Source organism: Trichosurus vulpecula, chromosome 3 (assembly GCF_011100635.1).
Source record: "Trichosurus vulpecula isolate mTriVul1 chromosome 3, mTriVul1.pri, whole genome shotgun sequence".
Taxonomy (NCBI): Eukaryota; Metazoa; Chordata; class Mammalia; order Diprotodontia; family Phalangeridae; genus Trichosurus; species Trichosurus vulpecula.
This window is the reverse complement of record NC_050575.1, coordinates 406,560,465-406,583,024: the sequence shown is the minus strand read 5'-3', so window position 1 is coordinate 406,583,024 and position 22,560 is coordinate 406,560,465. Positions and strand designations below refer to the sequence as shown.

The following is a 22,560-nucleotide window of genomic DNA, read 5'->3' as shown; positions in this document are numbered from 1 at the left end:
TAAATACATACACACATATATATATATATATATACACATATATATGTTTGTGCATTCACACACACAAACACACACACACACACACACACACACACACATCCTTCAGTCTCTCTCTCATGGGCTAACATGTAAACTGTGGAAAGAATAGGCTTTGCTCTTTGCCTCAGCATTTTTTTCTTTTCTTTTAAGTGGATGAATCACAAGTTCACACACTGTCAGTTTGAAATGTCTGAAGAACAAGTCTCTGACAGTCTGGGCCTTGATCCACAACAGGTTTTACAGATAGCCCAGAATTCATCACCTACAGTACCCAGACCAGCAGTAGCTGACAGGCAGACTTATTGGACAATAAGGCTATATTGGGATGAAAACTTGATGGCACCAATGCTATCCAGAAAATGTGCCTCCAGGAACTAAAATGGCATTGGGGACAGCATGTCTCCCAATGTTGAGGGTGGTAATACTTGTAATTTCATTTTTCAATATCTGCTAAGTGAATATCCCTTTGTAAAAGCTGATTGGGCAAATAGATGTCTCAGTGGATAGAGTGTAGGGCCTGGAGCCAGGACTCATCTCCATGAGTTCAAATCTGTCCTCAGACCCTCCATAGCTGTGTGACCCTGTGCAAGTGATTTAACCCTATTTGTCTCAGTATCCTCATCTATAAAATGAGCTGGAGAACAAAATGGCAACTCACCAAGAAAACCCAAAATAGGGTCACGAAGAACTAGACACTATTGAAAAATGACTGAACAACATCACCATTAAAGGAGCTCAGGGTTTGGAATATGATATTCTGGAAGACAAAAGACCTAAGATTACAACCAAGTATAACTTACACAGCAAAACTGAGTATAATATTTCAGGTGGAAATGGAAATTTAATGAAATGGAGCACTTGCAAGCATTCTGGCTGAAAAGAGCAGAGATGAACAGAAAATCTGACTTTCAAATACAAGATTCAAAATGAGCATAAAGAGGTAAACATGAAAGGGTAAGCATAAAGGACTCAATAGTTCAACTTTTTATATTACTGTATGGAAAGATGACAATGTAACTCCTAAGAAATGTATCATTATTAAGGATAGGTAGAATATTTCTGCATAAAAATCTCACAAAAATGCAGAGAAGCAGAAATATTTAGGATGCTTTTCTTATTGCAACAGTAAATACATTCAATAAAGCAAAGATAAAAAATTAATCGGAACCTAAGTAACTTACTCATAAAGAATGAGTGGGTGTATTAGCAATTTTGATTGGAAGATCTTTCCCACCCATTAATAGGCCATGTGACCTGCTTATATCACAGGAAGCCTAAGTTATGTGGCGGGAGGAGCCTCCAGACAGGAAAAGGAAGTTATGTTACAGAAAATGCTGAGAGAGAGAGAGAGAGAGAGAGAGAGAGAGAGGGAGAGAGAGAGAGAATGTGGCTGCTGGGGGGTAATAGTGGCTGCCCTCGTGATTGTTAGAACTGAACAGACTGACTTAGCTGTACTGTGACTTTGTTCTTGGGAAGACCCTAGCAGGGGGTCAGAGAGGTTTTGGGATGTTGAGGCTCCATGTTGTGATTTTCTGTATTGAATGTTTTAGGTTCCTTGTTATTATGAAGTGGATTAACTGACTGTGGGAGCTGAGCATTTGGTTATGGGATATGGTTCTCTGGTGTCTGAATAAATGGTTTACTTCTTCTACCTTCTATGTGGACAGCCTCGTATACTTTGCGTTACAGAACTACATAGGCATTTTGACAATTATCATCTACGTTGTTATTATTCCCTTACTGTTTCAGTGGGTCAAAGAAAAAATCACAGGAACAATAATTCCATTAAAGAGCATGACAACAAATAGACAAGATTCCAAAATTTGTGGCATTCAGCCAAAACAATACTTATGGGAAATTTTAAATCTCTAAATACACATTAATAAAATAGAGAAAGAGCAGATCAATGAATTGGGTATTCAACTAAAAAATAGGAAAAGAACAAACGTGAAATCCCCAATTAAACACCAAAATGGAAATCTTGGAAATCATGTTGTTGTACCGAGAGCGAGTGAGACACACCACAGAGTATAAGTTTTAAATGGAGAATTTATTAGCCGGCAGCCATTTGGGATTCACCCAAATCAGAATAGACCCAAGTAGAGCTGAAAAAGTTGTATTTATAGAAAATACAGGGTGCAGTAGTTAATTATCTCTTGAAATTTACATATGTTATTTTAGCAGACTTGGCAAGCCTGTGTTATTTCACTTTTTATGACCATGATACAAGTAGAGGAACTTCCTGAATAGATTGTAAATACAACATATCAGATAGCTGACAAAGTGTCAACTGAAATTACATCCCAAGATCTCTGTATCCAATTTGCCATTTACATCCTACAACATGGTATATACTCATAAGATAAGGATAAGTCACATAATTCAAGAGAATGCCTGGGGCTGAGCCTTTCATCCTTAATGGCCAAGACAGACCAAGGGATGCTCCAGCTGGGTTTGTTGACACAAGATAGAGACATCTCTGAGCCCGCTCAGGAAACAAAGACTGTTAGCATCAGGCTTTTCCTCTGGTTAATTAGTCTACATGCCTTAGAACAGTCACGGGGCCCAGGGACATTTGCCGAACGCCAAATGGCAGGAACTAAGTCTGTTTTCCTTATGCAAACTGGGGTTTTTAGTTAGGGGCTGGGGGCAGGGGTCTCCTTAGCAATAACTGATTTCTCCAGCACCACAATATGAGAAATAATTAAAATTTAAAATTAAAAGCAATGGACCTTGTAAAATAGGAGTTGGCTTTATGAAGAAACTAACAAAATAGATAAACTACTGGTTAATTAGATTAAGAAAAAAGGGGGGCAGCTAGGTGGTACAGTGAGTAGAGCACTGGCCCTGGAGTCAGGAGGACCTGAGTTAAAATCCGGCCTCAGACACTTGACACATGTACTAGCTGTGTGACCTTGGGCAAGTCGCTTAACCCCAATTGCCCTGCCTTCCCCTCTCCAAAAAAAAAAAAAAAAAAAAAGAAAGAAGAAAACCAAATTACTAGTATCAAATGAGAAGGAGGAATGCACCAACAAAGAAGATGAAATTAAAGCAATTATTAGGAGTTATTATGTGCAATTATATGCCAGTAAAACAATCTATGTGAAATGGATGAATATTTATAAAATTTCCCAGATTAACAGAAGAGGAAATAAAATACATAAATTATGTTATGTTAGAAAAATAAGGGAAGTGAGTTCAGTGAGGCAGGAAGGGTAGGCTACACTCCATTAGTAAAGGCATTTTAAACCTAAACAGTGTTGTAAATTTTTTACCCTAAGGGCAGCAAGGTTAGCCACTGGAGCTGCTATCAGAGGTTATTGGTTTCAGGTTTTTTCTGAATGTCCTAGATTATGATTTGAATTCTTTGCCAGCTTTGGTAATATTTATGCAGGCAGTAAATGACAAGGTAGGATGGGCTTTGTAGGAAAGTGGGGCAAGATTAGTCTTGACTAGAGAGCACAAGCTGTTTTGACCTTGAGACCAGAGGAAGCAATTGCTCCCCTGTGCTAAGCCAGCTGAACTGCCTGAGGAGGTTTTTGTTCAGGGCTGGAGCACTGTGAGAGGCCAACTTTTATCCTGCATACAGTAATAAACTCCAACATCTTCAGCCTCCACACTGCTGATGGTGAGAGTGTAATCTGTTCCAGATCCACTGCCACTGAACCGGGATGGGATCCCAGACTCCAGGTTGGATGTACCATAGATGAGTAACTTTGGAGACTGACCATGTTTCTGTTGGTGCCATGCTAAATTCTTGCTAATGTCTTGACTAGCCCTGCAGGAGATGGTGACTGTGTCTCCTGGAGTCACAGACAGGGAAGCTGGAGATTGGGTCATCACGATCTGTCCATTGGCATCTATAATGAAAAAGAAAACTCAAATGTCACCAACTGCTGAGTAGGTTTTTCACCATTTTCAGTGAATAGAATCACCTAGACTAATTCTACGGCGATAGACACATTATACACTAAAAATGAGAATGTTTTAAAACCCCAGAAATAGGTTCTGAATTATCTAAAATGAGAACCAAAGCATGTCAACAATCCCAATTGTACCCCCATGCTCTCCCTTCTCACTTTGAAGTCCAAGCAGGAGGAAACAGAAGAACTGAGTTGGGGACACCATCTCCATGCTGTGCTATGTCCAGTGCTGATCCCTGGGCAAGAGAATAACAAGACCCTCTGATAAAGGTTCTGTGCAGTAGGAATATGTTTGGGGTGGAGATAGAGGAGAACATGCAAAGCAGCCTGGCCCTTTATAGGGGAAGGGAGGATGGTCTGGGCTTCCAGGGGCAGAGCTAGGTTTTCTCCAGGGCTGACCACATAGGTAGTATTTCCCTTACACAATTCCTTGAGAAAACAGACTATTGAATACAACCTTCTTCTCCCCAATTACACATTTCAAATGAGGTTAGAATCCTTCCCTTCCTTCATTGCAGTCTCAGAGCAGGGGGTGTCCCTTCTCTAGGTTAATTCTAGCCTCTTCTTATGCCCTTAATTCATACCCCTCCATAAAGTCTAGCAGCCTGAGCCTTTAATTTCATTGTTTGTTAAAACAAACAAAACCCTACACTTGACTCTACTATCTCCTCAAGCTTTCATTCTATAGGTCAGCTTCAATTCATAGACTCCTAGAAAAAGCTGTCTATATTTATTGTGTCCACTTTTCTCACATTCCATTGACTTCTTGTCCCTTTTAATCTGGCTTCTGATCATACCTTTCTACTAGAACCTCTCTCTCTAACATCAGCAAAAATCAATTTATCCTCGAACCTGATGACCTGAATAATTCTCCACACTCTCTATCGTATTTGATGCCCATGAGCCTTCCTCTCCCCTCAATGACCCACCCCATCATTCTAGATATTTTCTCCTCCCTAGGTTTTCTTGACACTATTATGTCATGGTTCCCTTTATTCTTGTTGCTTCACTGATGGTACTTCTCAGCATCCCATAAAATATCACAATTCATACCCTTCTACCTTTTCCACCTCCACCCACATCCCCACACCCTATATGGATATCTCACAAGACTGTTCTGTCCTTCTACCCATCTATCTCTTGTAATCAACAAGTCTTATTGATTCCAGTTCCTTAATTTTTCCCACAAGTCTTCCTTTCTTTCTGTTCACATTACAAGTGCCCTGCTCCTGTTTCTCCACCACCCCTTGCCTGTTCTCTTGCAAACCATTGTTCTAGGCAGTCAGGTGGTTCAGTGGACAGAGCACAAGTCTTGGTTTCAGGTGCAACTAGTACAAATCCTACCTTAGACATTTACTAGCTGTGTAACTCTGGGAAAGTCACTTAACCCCACTCAGACTCAGTTTCTTCATTTGAAAAATGGGGATTAATAGAACCTGCCTTCTAAAGTTGTCATTAGAAGAAAATAAGCTAATATTTGTAAAGTGCTTTGCAAATATTGAAGGGGTGAGTGCTAGCTGCTATTATTGCTGTTGTCAATTTCTCCTCCACCTCCTTTCTCTTCCTCTTTTTCAGTTTATTTTTATGCAAAAGGGTAGTTGGTGGCTTTATACTAGTCCTCTCATAGTGAGTGAGTCAGTGAGCATGAGGGTGTGCTGAATTTCTCATTTCAGTTACGTCCTGGGGGTAGCACAGTGTTGTGCTAAGCAGCTAGGTGTCACAGTACCTAGAGCTCTGGACTTGAGTCAAGAAACCCCGAGACCTAATGCTGCCTTGGGCACTCTCTAGTTGGATCACCATAAGAAAGTCACTTAATCTCTCACCCTCAGTTTTCTTATCTCTTAAAGAACAATAATATTATCATCTTTCTCACATGGTTGTTGTGAGAATCAAATGAGGTGACATTTGTAAAGTACTTCAAAAACCTCAGTGTGCTAGATAAATGATACTTATCAGTAGTAGTAGCAGCCCCAGCAGTAGGAAGGTGGTGCGGTAAGCTAGAATACTGGACGCATATTCAGGGAGACCTAAGTAGAAATCCAATCTCAGACACTACCTTGGTGTGACTCAATAATTCACACAACCTTGTTGGCCTCAGTGTCTTCACATGTGAAATAGGAATAACAATATCTCCTACTGCCTAAAATTTTTAAGTATGAAATGAAACATTTTAAAAGTTTTTAAAACCTAAACACCCTATATAAATGCTAGTTTTATTATTGTTATTAACATCATTGCCATCATCAATATTATTAATATGTACTCTTGGACTAAGCGACAGAATAGCTGGGCTCCACTCTCAGCTACTCCTCTTACTAGTCCAATCATTTGGACCAAATTATTTCACTTCTCTAACAAGAATTTCTTTTTCTCTGCAGAGGAAACAGTAACATCATCTCTGAGTACCCCACAGGGTTCTTGGGGAGCTCAGAGAAGGACAAATGAAGTGCCAACACACAGCCGTCTTATTCTTCACCTTGAAGTTGTCTTACACTATCTGGGTGTGTGGGACGAGTGAAGACCTCTCATAAAAGGGAACAAATTAGATAAATAGAAATAAGTAGGATAGTGAGTCCCATTTCTCTACTTAGATATTTTCCCCTCCACAAGCTTAGCTAGTGACCGTAGGCCCTCGAGGTTAAGAACAGGTCCTGTGTATTTATCTAATGGCGAGAGGCCTGAAAGAAAGAAGGGTTGAGGTGAATAAGTCAGCAACCATAAAATTCTCTGAGGATAAGGATAAGACACAGGATACTCACCCCCTGTACATTGACCCCAAGATAAGAGAACCTCCGTTTGGGGAAGAATGGATGAAAAGCCAAAAAGCCAGGTGCAATATAGATGTGCAAGATTAGTTAGGTATAAGAATGATGGGAGGCAAGGTGTAAGGATACTAGGGATATCCGCCATAGCCACAGATGTGAAGATGAGGTAACTAACAACTAATTCCTGCCTGTCACCGATAACCGAACTGTTTGTTTATTAAGACAGATTTACTACCTTGAGATTGATAGTAGAATGAAACAAGAATGGTGGGAAGTTTATGACTGTCACCTGCTTGTAAAAAATAACCATACTGTTTGTTCCTTGCCATTGTCCCTGGGTAGATTTATCGCGTCCAGATTGTACCCTCAAAGCTTACGTCTGCAAGCTGAGAGGAAGGAGGTTGGGAGGGGGAATTGCGGTTAGGGACCTATATAAACACCCCAATTTTCTGTGTCCAGTGCGCTCTGACACTGAGAGGACCCCCCAGTCCTCTCGATGTCCGGGTTGCCCTTTCCTGCAGGATCGTAATAAATTTTCCTTTCTACTTTCACCTTGAGATGCCTCTGTTGTTAATTTTTGGATTCGTAAAATCCATCCCACACATGGGTGACTTTGGTTGTCACTTTGTCATCCCAGGCCTTAGTTGTCTTGTAATTAATAAAATGAGCGGGTTGGACCAGAGGTTCCCTAAGGCGCCTTGTAGCTCTAACAATTATTGAATGATATTGTGGTTCTAAATTCTTTTAATTGTTTAACAATGAAACTTTTTTTATTTTTCTGGGTTCTTTATCTCATGACAGAACCCGAGAAGTCTAGTTCCCCATCATTCCTACACACATGAAGGCCAGAAACATCCCTGAATTTGAATATTCTTCCCTAGTCTGACTGGGGATACCTGGGGAGGAACTACTTATGTCATGAAGCCTGGAGCTATGTTAGTTCTGAAGCTGGAGGCCTCTGAAGAACTTTCTCCCTCAGTCCATGCCCCTTTCACCCCCATGAACAGAGCCCTCATCAGTAGGGCAGGTCACCGCCCTCCCCAGAGATCAGCACTGGACAGAACAACACAGAGATGGGATCATTGGCTCCCAGCCGCAGGAGACACACATAGAGGTACTAGGACTCACCAACATGCTTTCATTATGATTTTAGATGATGACAATAACAATTACTAACTTTTATATAGCACCTTAATGTGGGCAAAGCTTTACATATGTTATCTCATACATTGGCTATATTAAAATATCCGCATGAAATGGAGGCTATAACACACAAAGGTTGTATAACACACAACTGGTTCCACAGATAACTCAATGGGTATACTCTGGCTAACATGGTAACATGTTTTTTGTTCTCAATATCAATGCCAACAGGGTTACTGTAGGGACCTAGCCTCCAGCTTGCCTAGTTGTGTTTATAGAGAGAGAGGCATGATAAATGCATATCCTCTTATGGGTAATCTCTGCTCTGACATGACAACATCTCCTGTCCCAGATGGCCTATTATGCACAGGTAGCCCAGTGACTTTTTCCTTTGTAGTCACCACTATTCGTTGTGTTTCCCCTGGTACACTTGGAGTCCTCAGGGCAGCCCATGAAGAATTAGACTCAATTCCCAAGTTCATCTCATTGGCCTTTGAACTACCAGGTCCCTCAATGAGACACGGCACAGACTATGATGAAATGTAATATCAGTCAATAAAGAAACATTTGTTAAGTATCTTCTCTGTGCTGGGCACTGTCCTGAGCATAGGGCATACAAAGAAAGGTAAAAACCTGTCCCTGTTTTGAAGGAGCTCACAATCAAATAAGGGAGACACCAAGAAAATAGCTATGTGTAAAGAATGGATATATATAGTATAACATGGAGATAAATCAAAAGAAGGAAGACCCTTGAATTAAAGGGGGTCAGGAAAGGCTTCCTTCTGCATTATGTGTGCAGGAGGGAAGGCAGGAGATGGTGGCAATAATCCAGGTATTAGGCTTGGCAGGGCAAGATCAATAATGAAATAATGGGGCAATGAATTCAAAAGAAGAGGACAGTGTAGATGGAAATCATTCATTAGGTGCTCAGATGCCAAAGTGAGGAGAGTGTATCTAGTTCAAGAGTCAAAGATGATATATCAAGATTGCAACTTGGGGTAACAGAGAGAATGGTGGCCCTCTGGACAGAAATTTAAAATTCAGGAAGAGGGGGAACATCAGGGGAAAAGTTGGCAACTTCAGTTTTGGACTTGTTGTGTTTACAATATCTATGGGACATCCAGTTTCATATGTCCAATGGGCAGTTAGTCATATGATAATAGAAGACAACAAAGAGGTTATGGCTGGATAAGTATTTTTGAAAATTATCAGGATAGAGAACATAACGGAAGCCACAGAACATGATGAAATCACCAAATGAAATAGTATAGGTGGAGAAGAGAAGAGGGCCAAGGATAGAACTCTGAAGGGGAACCAAATATAGCAGGTGTTGCCCGGATGAACACCCAGCCAATGGGACTGAGGAGCAGTCAAAGAGTTAGGAGGAAACCCAGAGGAGTGTCACGAGAACCTTTGAATTTGAATCAATATTGAATCAAATGTGTCTTGGAAATTAGAGCAACTGGCTGTGAAGATTTCTGCCCCTCCCCCCACATTGTTTCCCTTTTAATCTTAGCTTTATTGAATTTTTTATACAAACCTTTTAAATTATAATCTAAATTATCCATTTTCTCTGCTGTGATTTTTCGATCCCTTATTTGGTGGTGAATTTTTCTCTTATCTATGTATTTTATAGGCCATTTTTTGGATGTTTCTCTAATGTCTTCATGTGATCTTTTATATCCAGACCCATTTGCAGCTTATCTTTGCAAAAAGTGGGAGATTTTTCTCTAAAGCTCATTTCTTTCATATTGCTATACCATTTTCCTTGGCATATCTATCAGATATCAAGTCTTTCCCAGTAAATGGAATGTTTGTATGAGTACTATGTTACTAGTTTTGTTTGCCTCTGTGCATTGCATTTTTAATTTGCTCCCCTGAAGGATTTATTTTCAAACCAGGACCAAATTATTTTGATTATTGGTTTGTAGTATAGTTTGAGATTTGGCACTTCTAAGCCCCCTTCATTACCACTCTTTTTCATTGTTTCTGCTAAGCATAAATGCACCATCTGCAAAAAAGATCATTTTGTTTCTTCTTTACCTTTGTTTATTCACTCTATTCTTTTTTTCCTCATCTTATTTCTAGAGTCATCATTTCTAGCAAAATGTAAAATAAAGAGGGCAACAATGGACATATTTATTTGACCCCTGATTTTATTGGAAATGAATTTAATGTATTCCCCTTACATAACATGCTCACTATTGTCTTTGGATACACACACACACACACACACATACATACAGATATATGTATGTATGTATGTATATTTATACACATGTATATATATTAAGGAAAGCCACATTTAATCAAATGTTTTCTACTGTTTGTACAGAGATAACTGACGGGTATAAAATTTTTCCTTATCTATTGGAAATATATGGTTTTTCGTTATTAATATGGTTAATTAAGCTTATATATTAATTACATATTAAGGTAATGTTAAATCAATAATATAATCATGGAATGAATCCATCTTCATCATAACTTACAATCTTTGTATTAGGTTATTTTTAGCATTTTTGCTAAGACTTTATTCACAAATTTTGTATCTATGTTGGTTAGGGATATTTATCTAAGGGTTTCTTCTTGTTTAGATTCTATGTATTTTCCCTCTCTCTCCTTCTTCCCACCAGCCTCCCTTCTCTTAGCAAGTGTTTCAAGATATACATTTTCTCTAAAAGGCTCCTTTGGCTACATCCTACAAATTTTGATATTTTGTATTTATATTGACACATTTAATGAAATCATCTATCATTTCTATAATTTATTACTTGACCAGTTCTTTAAAATTTAATTATTCAGTCTCCAATGGACTTTTAACTCTTTTTGTTGACTCTTTTTTGTTGTCATTAAAGGTTGTGTATATTAATTCTGGTTTTCTGAATTATATATATTACTAATTATGGTTAAGGTTCCATACATAGGTTAGAAATATATGTATGTACATATATATATATGCCTCTTTTAAATAACTTCAATAATCGCAAGAAATCTCTCATACTAACTTTTCCAAAATTGTATTCAGATGATAACTTCTTTTTTATTTATTTTTAGATAAATATCTAGGGCTAAAAGTATTCTATTGGGTAACGCATTATATTTTTACTGTCCATTTTTCTTTGTAATTCATCTAATTTTTCCTTTAACTTTTTAAAGGTAACGTCACTTAGTTTGCATATTTTAAATATTGAAATTCATTCGTTGTCTATGTTACCCATCTGAAAATTGTAGCTTCTCCATTTATCACTTTTAATTAAGTCTATTTTTGTTGTTGCCTTGTCTGAAAACACAATAACTATACCTGTGTTTTTTAAATTTTCAGTTGAGGCATCATAGATTTTTCTCCAGACCCTTATTTTTACTACATGAGAGTCTTTGTGTTTCACAAATTTCTTGTAAACAAAAATACATATTGTCAGATGTTTCTTTGTAATCACTTCTGCTATCCAATTCCTTTTTATGTGTGAATTTTTCTCATTCACATCTTTTGTGATGACAGTTAATGGTGTATTTTTCCTCATCCTATTTTCTCATGCATTTCCTTCTCTATACTCCTCACTCCCTCTTTATTAAAAATTCTTATTCTTTCTGTCTTTCCTTTTAATCTCTTCTCTATCCTCTCAACAAACTTAGGATTTGGTTTGCTTGTAACAACCCCTGCCCAAACCTATTCTCCTTCTAATTCTCCCCTTTACCCTCTTCCTGTTCTATCTCCATCCCTGTTTAGTTGAATATATTCCTACACCAAACTTTCTATGTGTAAGCATGTGTTTTCTTCCCTCTTTTAAGAAGTTGAGATAAAAGTGAAGCTCCAGTGATGTCTGATCCACTTGTTGCTTCCATCTTTGTTTATTCTTCTACTTCTCCACCCCATGGGAGATCCTGTGCATGTCCCCCATTTATTTCTAATGTATCCTTTCCCTTTCCATTTTTTTTCTTCTTTCAGCAGCATCAGAACATAAACTATCAGTATTCTGTCTCATTGGTACACCTCTGTGGCCCCTTATGACATTAGGATTCCTAAGCACACCCTTTAATGAGCCCCCTCCCATTCGAATGTAAACATTTCTTTGATACAAAGTCCTTTCTGATTGTTAACTTTCATTTGCCTTTTTATTCTTCTCTTCAAGGCCTTATATTACCTTCAAATTTCCTTTCCACTGCAATTTTCTCATCAGAAATTTTTAAAGGTCACCTATGTCATAGAAGATACATTTTTTTCCTTGTAGGATTACGTTGAATTTTCTGGTGAAGTTATTAGTGGTTTGAGACCTTAATCTTTTGCCTTTGGGATATCTAGGTTCCTTGAAAGTGATAGCTCTTCAAATGTGGGCAACCCTGAATATGGCTTCTCCATATTTGACTTCCTTCTTTCTGACTGCTTGCTATAGGGAAATTTTCTTTATTGAAACAAGATATCCAGGTTCTTCTTTTGGTCATGTATTTCAGGTTGTGTAATGTTTCTTAAGTTATCTGCCCTTGGTCTTTTTTCCAAGTTAGTGGTTCTTGATTAGACATGCATTTTATTTTCTTCTAATTTCATCAGTCTTTTGACTTTGTTTTAATAATAATGGAAATAGCTATCCCTTATAGGGCAGTTATTATGTTTCAGGCACTGCGCCTTATCATTTTACAAATGTTATCTCATTTGACCCTCACAACAGTCCTTGGAGGTTGATATTATCATGATCCCCATTTTACAGTTGAGGAACCTGAGGAAAACAGGTTTAGTGACTTGCTGCTGCAATAGAACACAACAATGTGTTCTTTTAAAAACATATGAGATACATTATGATTTTTCTGGAGTGAAAATAATTGTTTGGACCACAATCTCTTAGGTATTACTTCTTAAATTTTGAAATTAGGTCTTAAACTTCAAAAATGCTAAACTTCAGACCATAAATTTTGACTTTACTTCTTCCATCTTCGGTGATCTCACTAGCCACTGAGGCTTTGGTAAGTTGTTTGACCTCTCTGAGCCTCAGTTTCCATCAAGGGCACTGCTATTCTTTTAGTCACCCAGGTCTTCAATCTGGGAGTCATCCTGGACTCTTCCCTTTCCCTTCCATGCCCAGTCATTTGCCACTTACTCAACTTCGTTCACAGCAATATTCTTATTTTTCAATAGACACCGCAGGCAACCCAGTCCAGGGCCTGATCTTCTCTTTCCTTTTCTAGTACAATGTCTTCATCCTACTCTTCTGCCACCTTTTCCTCTTTATTCTTCTCTTCTTCATCCTTTTTTTCTATTCATCTTGTCCTCTTCTTGTCATCCTCCTCCTTTTCCTCTCCTTGTCTTCCTCCTTCTCTTCTTTCTCCTTCTACTTTTTCTTTTCCCCATCAAAACGTTACTTGACTCTTTACTCTCAGACATCCCCCATGCTCATACTGGATCAAGTGCCAATTCTTGTTGATTCCTCCTCCTCAATGTTGTCCATACATGTCCCCTACAATAAACCTAGACCAGCTCTTCACTACTTTTTGTATAGTCTATGACAATGGCCCTATACTGGCAGCTAGGTGGGTGTAACAACAATCTGCTAGTAGCTACTGTGGCTGTGTAAGACCAACAGTAACCAGCACACAGAAGGCTGCTACCACAGGTTCTTTTGATTTGCTTTACTAAGGAAAGTAACTTTAAGGGGTTAACAATCTCACTTTAATCACACATATGTATGCAACTCACTTAGCTCAGGAGGAAAAGCCAGCAACCTGTACTTCAAAACAAATACAAACAAATTGCAAACATACATTATAAACAGACCAAATACAAACCAACATCTGGGTTAGCAAAGCTGGGAGGCAGTTACAACAGCTTGCCCAGAGTGACATGCCACTCTTCCTGTGAGCTAGAGCCTCCAAACAAAACATCTGGGTTTCTTCAAAGCCAAAGAGCTCTTAACAATGGCTGCCCAGAGTCTCCACATCAACACTCCTCCAGTGAGTGAGAGCCCCAAGGGAAAACACAAACCTTTGAGTTTATATATCCTGTTCAGGGTCAGAAGGTGTCCCAACATGGCACTCAAACCCAGGAGCTTCTGGTGTCACAAATATGTGACTCAAATCTACATAAACTAGGCTTTCCCTTGAGGCAAGAAGGTCATCAAAGACTCCTGATTTAATCAAAGAAACAAAGGCCAGATCCTTCAAGGGCACTTGACTAAATAATTGCTAAAAGAAAAAAGAGTAAAAGAAAGTCCCACCTTAATTACTGATACAGTGGTACATTGGAAGAGCCTTAGCCTTGAAAGATTCTGAGTTCCAGTGCTTTCTCAGACACTAAATACTGTGACTCTATGCAAGTCAGAGTGGATTAGAAACCAAAATCCAATAATATGTTGATGAAAAGAAACACACTTGAAACAGAAGGATACATAAAGAGTTAAAATAAGGGACTGGAACTGAATCTATTATATCACAGCTTAAAAAAAAGGCCGGGGTAGCAAATATAAGCTCAAAGAGAGCCAAAGTAAAAATATATCTAATTAAAAGGGAGAAGCAGAAAAATTACATCCTGCTAAAAAGAAACACATAAAAAATGAAATAGTATCAATATGAAACATATGTGTGTGTGTGTATCAAATAGCATAGCATTGAAATTCTTAAAGGAAAAATTAAATTAATTACAGGAGGAAACGGACAGTAAAATTATAGTAGTGGGGGACCTCCACTTTCCCCTCTTAGAACTAGAGTGATATAAAGTAAATGAGAAGAAAAGTTAAGGGGGGTGGAGCCAAGATGGCAGCTGGAAAGCAGGGACTTGAGTGAGCTCCCTGCCAAGTCCCTCCAAAAACCTATAAAATGCAGAACTCACAAAATAGCAGAGGGAAGCAGGGCTCCAGCCCAGGAGATCCTGGATGGTCTCTGGGTAAGGTCTATCGCACATGGAGCTGGGAGCAGAGCAGAGTGGAGCAGAGCTCAGCGTGGGCAGCGGCAGGACCAACCAGACTGGGAGCCGGGTGAAGCAGGCCCTAGCGCCCTGAATCAGCGAGCTGTGGCAGTTACCAGACTTCTTAACCCACAAACACCAAAGACAACAGAGAAGGTTAGGGGGAAAAGCTGCAGGGACAGAGTGAAAGGAGTTCTTGGTTCAGCCACCTCCCTGGGGGCAGCGGAGGTGGTGCAGCTACAGAACTACACCTGCAGTTGCTTCCTGCCCCAGGGCCACCTGGTGGAAGGAATTAAGTGGTGGATCAGAGCAGGAGTGCAGAGCCTGCATAAGATCTGAGTCCAGTCTGGGTTGGGGGTTCTTGGGGAAGGAGGAGTGCTGGTGTGGCAGAGCTGGCTGTAACAGCTCTGAAAACAACAGCGCATCCTCTCAAGCTTGGAACAAAGTACTCTTTACTCTACAAACAGTCATACCCTCACAATAAAACTCAAGGGTCAAGTAAGTTGGCTGGGAAAATGGCCAGGTAGTGAAAACACACTCAGATTCAGTCTCAGACTTTGGAGTCTTTCTTTGGTGACAAAGAAGTTCACAACATACAGCCAGAAGAAGTCAACAAAGTCAAAGAGCCTACAACAAAAGCCTCCAAGAAAAACATGAACTGGTCTCAGGCCATGGAAGAGCTCAAAAAGGATTTGGAAAAGCACGTTAGAGAAGTAGAGGAAAAATTGGGAAGAGAAATGAGAATAATGCGAGAAAACCATGAAAAACAAGTCAATGACTTGCTAAAGGAGAACCAAAAACACACTGAAAAAAATATGGAAGAAAACAACACCTTAAAAAATAGACTAACTGAAATGGCAAAAGAGCCCCAAAAAGCCAATGGGGAGAAGAATGCCTTGAAAGGCAGAATCAGCCAAATGGAAAAGGAGGTCCAAAAGACCACTGAAGAAAATGCTACCTTAAAAATTAGATTGGAGCAAGTGGAAGCTAGTGACTTTATGAGAAATCAAGATATTGTAAAACAGAGCCAAAGGAATGAAAAAGTGGAAGACAATGTGAAATATCTCATTGGAAAAACCACTGACCTGGAAAATAGATGGAGGAGAGATAATTTAAAAATTATTGGACTACCTGAAAGCCATGATCAAGAAAAGAGCTTAGATATCATCTTTCAAGAAATTATCAAGGAGAACTGCCCTGATATTCTAAAGCCAGAGCTTAAAATAGAAATAGAAAGAATCCACCAATTGCCTCCTCAAAAAGATCCAAAAAAGAAAACTCCTAGAAATGTTGTTGCCAAATTCCGGAGCTCCCAGATCAAGGAGAAAATACTGCAAGCAGCCAGAAAGAAACAATTTGAGTATTGTGGAAACCCAATCAGAATAACCCAAGATCTAGCAGCTTCTACATTAAGAGATAGAAGGGCTTGGAATACAATATTCCGGAGGTCAATGGAGCTAGGATTAAAACCAAGAATCACGTACCCAGCAAAACTGAGTATCATGTTCCAAGGCAAAATATGGATTTTCAGTAAAATAGAGGACTTTCAAGCTTTCTCAGTGAAAAGACCAGAGCTGAATAGAAAATTTGACTTTCAAACACAAGATTCATGAGAAGCATGAAAAGGTAATCAAGAAAAAGAACAAGAAAAAGAAATCACAAAGGACTTACTAAAGTTGAACTGTTTTGTTTACATTCCTACATGGAAAGACGATGTGTATGATTCATGAGACCTCAGTATTAGAGTAGCTGAAGGTAATATGCATATATATATATATATATATGTACATATATATGTGTGTGTATGTGTATGCATATATATGTGTGTGTGTATGTTTGTGTATATATATGTGTATATATGTGTGTGTATGTGTATATATATATATATGCATATGTATATAGACAGAGGGCACAAGCTGAGTTGAATATGAAGGAATGATATCTAAAAAAAATAAAATCAAATTAAGGAATGAGAGAGGAATATATTGAGAGAGGGAGAAAGGGAGAGATAGAATGGGGCAAATTATCTTGCATAAAAGTGGCAAGAAAAAAGCAGTTCTGTAGGAAGGGAAGAGGAGGCACATGAGGGGGAATGAGTGAATCTTGCTCTCATCAGACTTGACCTGAGGAGGGAATAGCATACACACTCAATTGGGTATCTTACCCCACAGGAAAGAAGGAGGAAGAAGATAAAATAGGGGGGATGATAGAAGGGAGGGCAGATGGGGGAAGAGGTAATCAAAAACACACTTTCAAAAAGGGACAGAGTCAACGGAGAAAATTCAATAAAGGGCAATAAGTTAGGAAGGAGAAAAATACAGTCTTTCACAACATGAGTATTGTGGGAGGGTTATACATAATGATACACATGTGGCCTATGTTGAATTGCTTGACTTCTTAGGGAGGGTGGGTGGGAAGGTAAGAGGGGAGAGAATTTGGAACTCAAAGTTTTTAAAAACAGATGTTCAAAAACAAAAAAAAAAGTTTTTTCATGCAACTAGAAAATAAGATATATAGGCAATGGGGCATAGAAATTTATCTTGCCCTACAAGAAAGGAAGGGAAATGGGGATGGGAGGGGAGTAGGGTGACAGAAGGGAGGGCTGACTGGGGAATCAGGCAGCCAGAATATATGCCATCTTGGAGTGGAAGGGAGGGTAGAAATGGGGAGAAAATTCATAATTCAAACTCTTGTGAAAATCAATGCTGAAAACTAAACATATTAAATAAATTAAATTTTTTTTAAAAAAAGAAAAGGAAAGGAATAGAACTTTATTAAAGTTAGCTATGATAGATCTCTTGGAAAAACTGAAATGAGAAGTGTGTATACCCTTTTCTCATGCATAGCACCTAAACAAAAACTGACTATGTATTAGGGCATTAAAACCTCACAAAAATGCAGAGAAACAGAAATATTAAGGATATTCTTTTCAGACCATATTGCAACAATAATTGCATTCAATAAAGCAAAGACTGAAAATCAATTGGAAACTAAGTAACTTACTCATAAACAATGAGTGGGTCAAAGAAAAAAATCACAGAAACAGTAATTCCATTAGAGAGCATGACAACAAATAGACAAGGTTCCAAAATTTGTGGCATGCAGTCAAAACAAGACTTAGGGGAAATTTTAAATCTCTAAACACATACATTAATAAAATGGAGGAATAGCAGATCAATGAATTGGGTATCCAACTAAAAAGTTAGGAAGAGAAAAAACTTAAAATCCCCATTTAAACACCAGAATGGAAATCTTGGAAATCACATGAGAAATTAATAAAACTGAAAATAAAACACATGAACTTTATAAAAATAGGAGTTGGTTTTATGAAGAAACCAACAAAATAGGTGAATCATTGGGTAATTTGGTTAAGAAAAAATAAAGAATAAAAACAAATTACCAGGATCAAAACTGGAAAGGGGAAATGCACCACCAAAGAAGATGAAATTAATGCAATTATTAGGAGTTATTATGTGAAATTATATGCCAGCAAAACAATCTATGTGAAATGGATGAATATTTATAAAATTTCCCAGATTAACAGAAGAGGAAATAAAATACATAGATTATGTTATGTTAGAAAAATAAGGGAAGTGAGTTCAGTGAGTCAGGAAGGGTAGGCTACACTCCATTAGTAAAGGCATTTTAAACCTAAACAGTGTTGTAAATTTTTTACCCTAAGGGCAGTAAGGTTAGCCACTGCAGATGTTACCAGAGGTTTTTGGTTTCAGGTTTTTTCTGAATGTCCTAGATTATGATTTGAATCCTTTGCCAGCTTTGGTAATATTTATGCAGGCAGTAAATGACAAGGTAGGATGGGCTTTGTAGGAAAGTGGGGCAAGATTAGTCTTGACTAGAGAGCACAAGCTGTTTAGACCTCGAGACCAGAGGAAGCAATTGCTCCCCTGTGCTAAGCCAGCTGAACTGCCTGAGGAGGTTTTTGCTCAGGGCTGGAGCACTGTGAGAGGCCAACTTTTATCCTGCATACAGTAATAAACTCCAACATCTTCAGCCTCCACACTGCTGATGGTGAGAGTGTAATCTGTTCCAGATCCACTGCCACTGAACCGGGATGGGATCCCAGACTCCAGGTTGGATGTATAATAGATGAGTAACTTTGGAGACTGACCATGTTTCTGTTGGTACCATGCTAAATACTTGCTAATGTCTTGACTAGCCCTGCAGGAGATGGTGACTGTGTCTCCTGGAGTCACAGACAGGGAAGCTGGAGATTGGGTCATCACAATCTGTCCATTGGCATCTATAATGAAAAAGAAAACTTAAACATCACCAAGTGTTGCCTAAATTTTTCACCATAAGACTTTTGAATGGAACCAGCTAAACTAATTTTACTGGCACATATTATACACTTAAAAAATGAGAATATTCTAAAACTCCAAACACAGGTTCCAAATTATCTAAAAGAAGAACCAAAGCATGTGAATAATCCATGGCAAACCCATATGTCTACTTTCTCACCTGGAAGCCCAAGTAGGAAGAGGCAGAAGAAGTGAGCTGGGTACACCATCTTCATATTGTGCTCTGTCCAGTGCTGATCCCTGGACAAGAGAATAACAAGACCCTCTGATAAAGGTTCTGTGCAGTAGGAATAGCTTGGGGGTGGAGAAAGGGGAGAGTATGCAAAGCAGCCTGGCCTTTTAAAGGGGAAAGGAGTATGTTTTGGGCTCCTAGGTGCAGAGCTAGTCTGTCTCCTGGGCTGACCACATAGGTAGTGTTTCCCTTACATTTTCCTTGAGAAAACAGGCTATTCAACATAACCTTCTTCTCTCCAATTACACATTTCAAATGAGATTAGAGTCCTTCCCTTCCTTCATTCCAGTCACAGAGTAGGAGGTGTCCCTTCTCTAGGTTAATTCCAGCCTCTGCTTATGCCCTTAATTCATGCACCTCCATATATTCTAGCATCTTGAACCTTTAATTTCATTGTTTGTTAAAACAAAAAAAACCCTACACATGACTCTAGCATATCCTCAAGCTCTCATCCTATAGTTCACTTTCAATTCATAGACTCCTAGAAAAAGCTGTTTACATTTACTATGTTCACTTTTCTCACATTCCATTGACTTCTTATTCCCTTTTAATCTGGCTTCTGATCATACCTCTCTAGTAGAACCTTGCTCTCCAACATCAGCAAAAATAAATTTGTCCTTAAACCTGATAACCTGAATAATTCTCAATGCTTTCTGTAGTATTTGTTGCCTATGACTGTTCCTCTCCGCACAGTCACCCACCCCATCCTTCTAGATATTTTCTCCTCCCTAGGTTTTCTTGACACTATTATGCCATGGTTCCCTTTCTTCTTCTTACTTCACTGATGATACTTCTCAGCATCCCAGAAAGTATCATAATTCATGCCCTCCCATCCTTTTCACTTCTACCCCACCCCCACACCCTATATGGATGTCTCCCAAGACTCTATTCTGCCATTTCCCATCTATCTGTTGTAATCGACAAGTCTCATTGATTCCACTTCCTTAATGTTTCCCATAAATCTTCCTTTCTCTCTATTCACATTACAAGCGCCCTACTCCAGTTCCTCCATCAGCCTTTGTCTGTTCTATTGCAAGCCATTGTTCTAGGCAGCCAGGTGGTTCAGTGGACAGAGAGTAAGACTTGGTTTCAGGAGCATCTACTTTGAATCCTACCTCAGACACTTACTAATTGTGCAAGTCGGGGAAAGTCACTTAATCCTGCTCAGACTCAGTTTCCTCATTTGTAAAATGGAGATTAATAGAATTTGCCTCCTAAAGTTGTCATTGAAGGGTTATGTGAGTGTTAGTTGCTATTGTTCCTCTTCTTAATTTCTCCTCCATCTCTTTTCCCTTTCCCTTTTTCTTTCACTTTATTTTTATGTGCAACAGTAGTTGCTGGCTTCATAGAACAACAGTCCTCTCATAGTTAGTGAGCATGAGGGTGCGCTGAATTTCTCATTTCAGTTATGTCCTGGGGGTAGCATAGTGTTGTGCTAAGAAGCTAGGTGTCACACTACATAGAGCTCTGGACTTGAGTCAAGAAACCCTGAGACCTGTAACAACAATGTGGCTTGCAGCTGCTGGAGAGGTGTAAGACCCAAGAAGCCCAGCAACAAGAGCTGCCAGCACAGATTCTTTGATCTGCTTTTCTAAGGAAAGCAACTTTAAGAGGTTAACAATCTCACTTTAATCAAACATACATGTATCATTCACTTAGTTAAGGGGAGAAAGTGAGCACCCTGAACTTCAGAGCAAATGCAAATAGAAATTACAAACAGAAAATATTAACAGATCAAATAACACAAATCAACAGACAGGCTTTGTCTGATCAAGACGCCACATACATAATTACCAAAAAGAGAAGCACCAACATCTTGGTTGTCTTCAAAGCTGGGGGGCTCCAGTGGCTACCCAGCATCTCTACACCAACATTCTTCTGTTGAGTGAGAGCCCCAAACAAAATGCTAACCTCTGAGTTTATATACCCTGTTTGGGTTCAAAGGGCATCACAACCATGTGACTCCAAACCATGTGACACTTCTTTAGGCATCACAGCCATGGGACTCAAACCTATGTGAACTAGGCTTTCCCTTGAGGTAAGCAGGTCATCAAAGACTCCTGATTTAATCAAAGATACAAAAGCCAGACTCATCAAAGGCACTTAATTACCTAAGTGCTCCAAAAGAGAAAATGGCAAAAAAAACCCAAAAAGTTCCACCCTTACCAATACAAGACCTAATGCTGCCTCAGGCACTCTCTAGTTGGATCACCATAAGAAAGTCACTTAATCTCTCACCCTCAGTTTTCTTGTGGGTTAAAGAACAATAATATTATCATCTATCTCAAAAGATTGTTGTGAGAATCAAATGAGGTGACATTTGTAAAGTACTTCAAAAACCTCAGAGTGCTAGATAAATGCATATCAGTAGTCATAGTAGTAGTAGTAGTGGTACTAGTAGTAGTAGTGGTACTAGTAATAGTAGTAGTGGTAGTAGTAGTAGTAGTAGTAGTAGTAGTAGTAGTAATAGTAGTAGTAGCAGCAGCAGCAGCAGCAGCATTATTGGTAGTAATAGTAGTAGTAAGGTGGTTCAATAAGCTAGAATACTGGACCTGTATTCAGGGAGACCTAAGCACAAATCCAATCTCAGAACTCACTAATTGAATGACTCTCAATAAATTCACTTAATCGTGTTGGCCTCAGTTTCTCCATATATAAAAAAGGGATAATAGTACCACCTACCAACTAAAATTGTTTAAGGATAAAATGAAATTTTTAAAAGATTTTTTTACAAACCTATATACCCTATATAAATGCAATTTAGTATTATTAGTGTTATTAACATTATTACCATCATCAATATTATTAATATGTACTCTTGGACTAAGTGACAGAATACCTGGGTTCCACTCTCAGCTATTCTTCTTACTTGCCTAGTCATTTAGACCAAAATATTTCACTTCCCTGAACATCAATTTCTTCTTCCTTACAGAAGAAACAGTAACATCCACTCTGACTACCCCACAGAGTCATAGTGGAGCTCAGATAAAGATGTAGGAAGTGCCAACACATGAGCCTCTTATTCTTCATTTTGAAGTTTTCTTACTCTGTCTGTGTAACTCTGTCTGTCACTTTGTCATCACAGACCTTAGTTATCTTGTAATTAATAAACTGAGTGGGTTGGACCAGAGGTTATCTATGTTCCCTTGTAGCTCTAACAATTATTGAATGATATCATGATTCTGGATTCTTTTAGTTGCTTAATAGTGAAACTTACTTTATTTTTCTGGGTTCTTTATCTCATGAC

At 38.8% G+C, this 22,560-nt stretch overlaps 1 gene segment (V, D, J or C); it reads right to left on the bottom strand.

Annotated features, from left to right (window-relative positions):
- Positions 1–3,582: 3,582 nt before the first annotated feature.
- LOC118842739 lies at positions 3,583–4,189 on the bottom strand. The segment is given in 2 exon segments: positions 3,583–3,899; positions 4,119–4,189. Coding segments are annotated over 2 exon segments (372 nt in total).
- Positions 4,190–22,560: the final 18,371 nt, after the last annotated feature.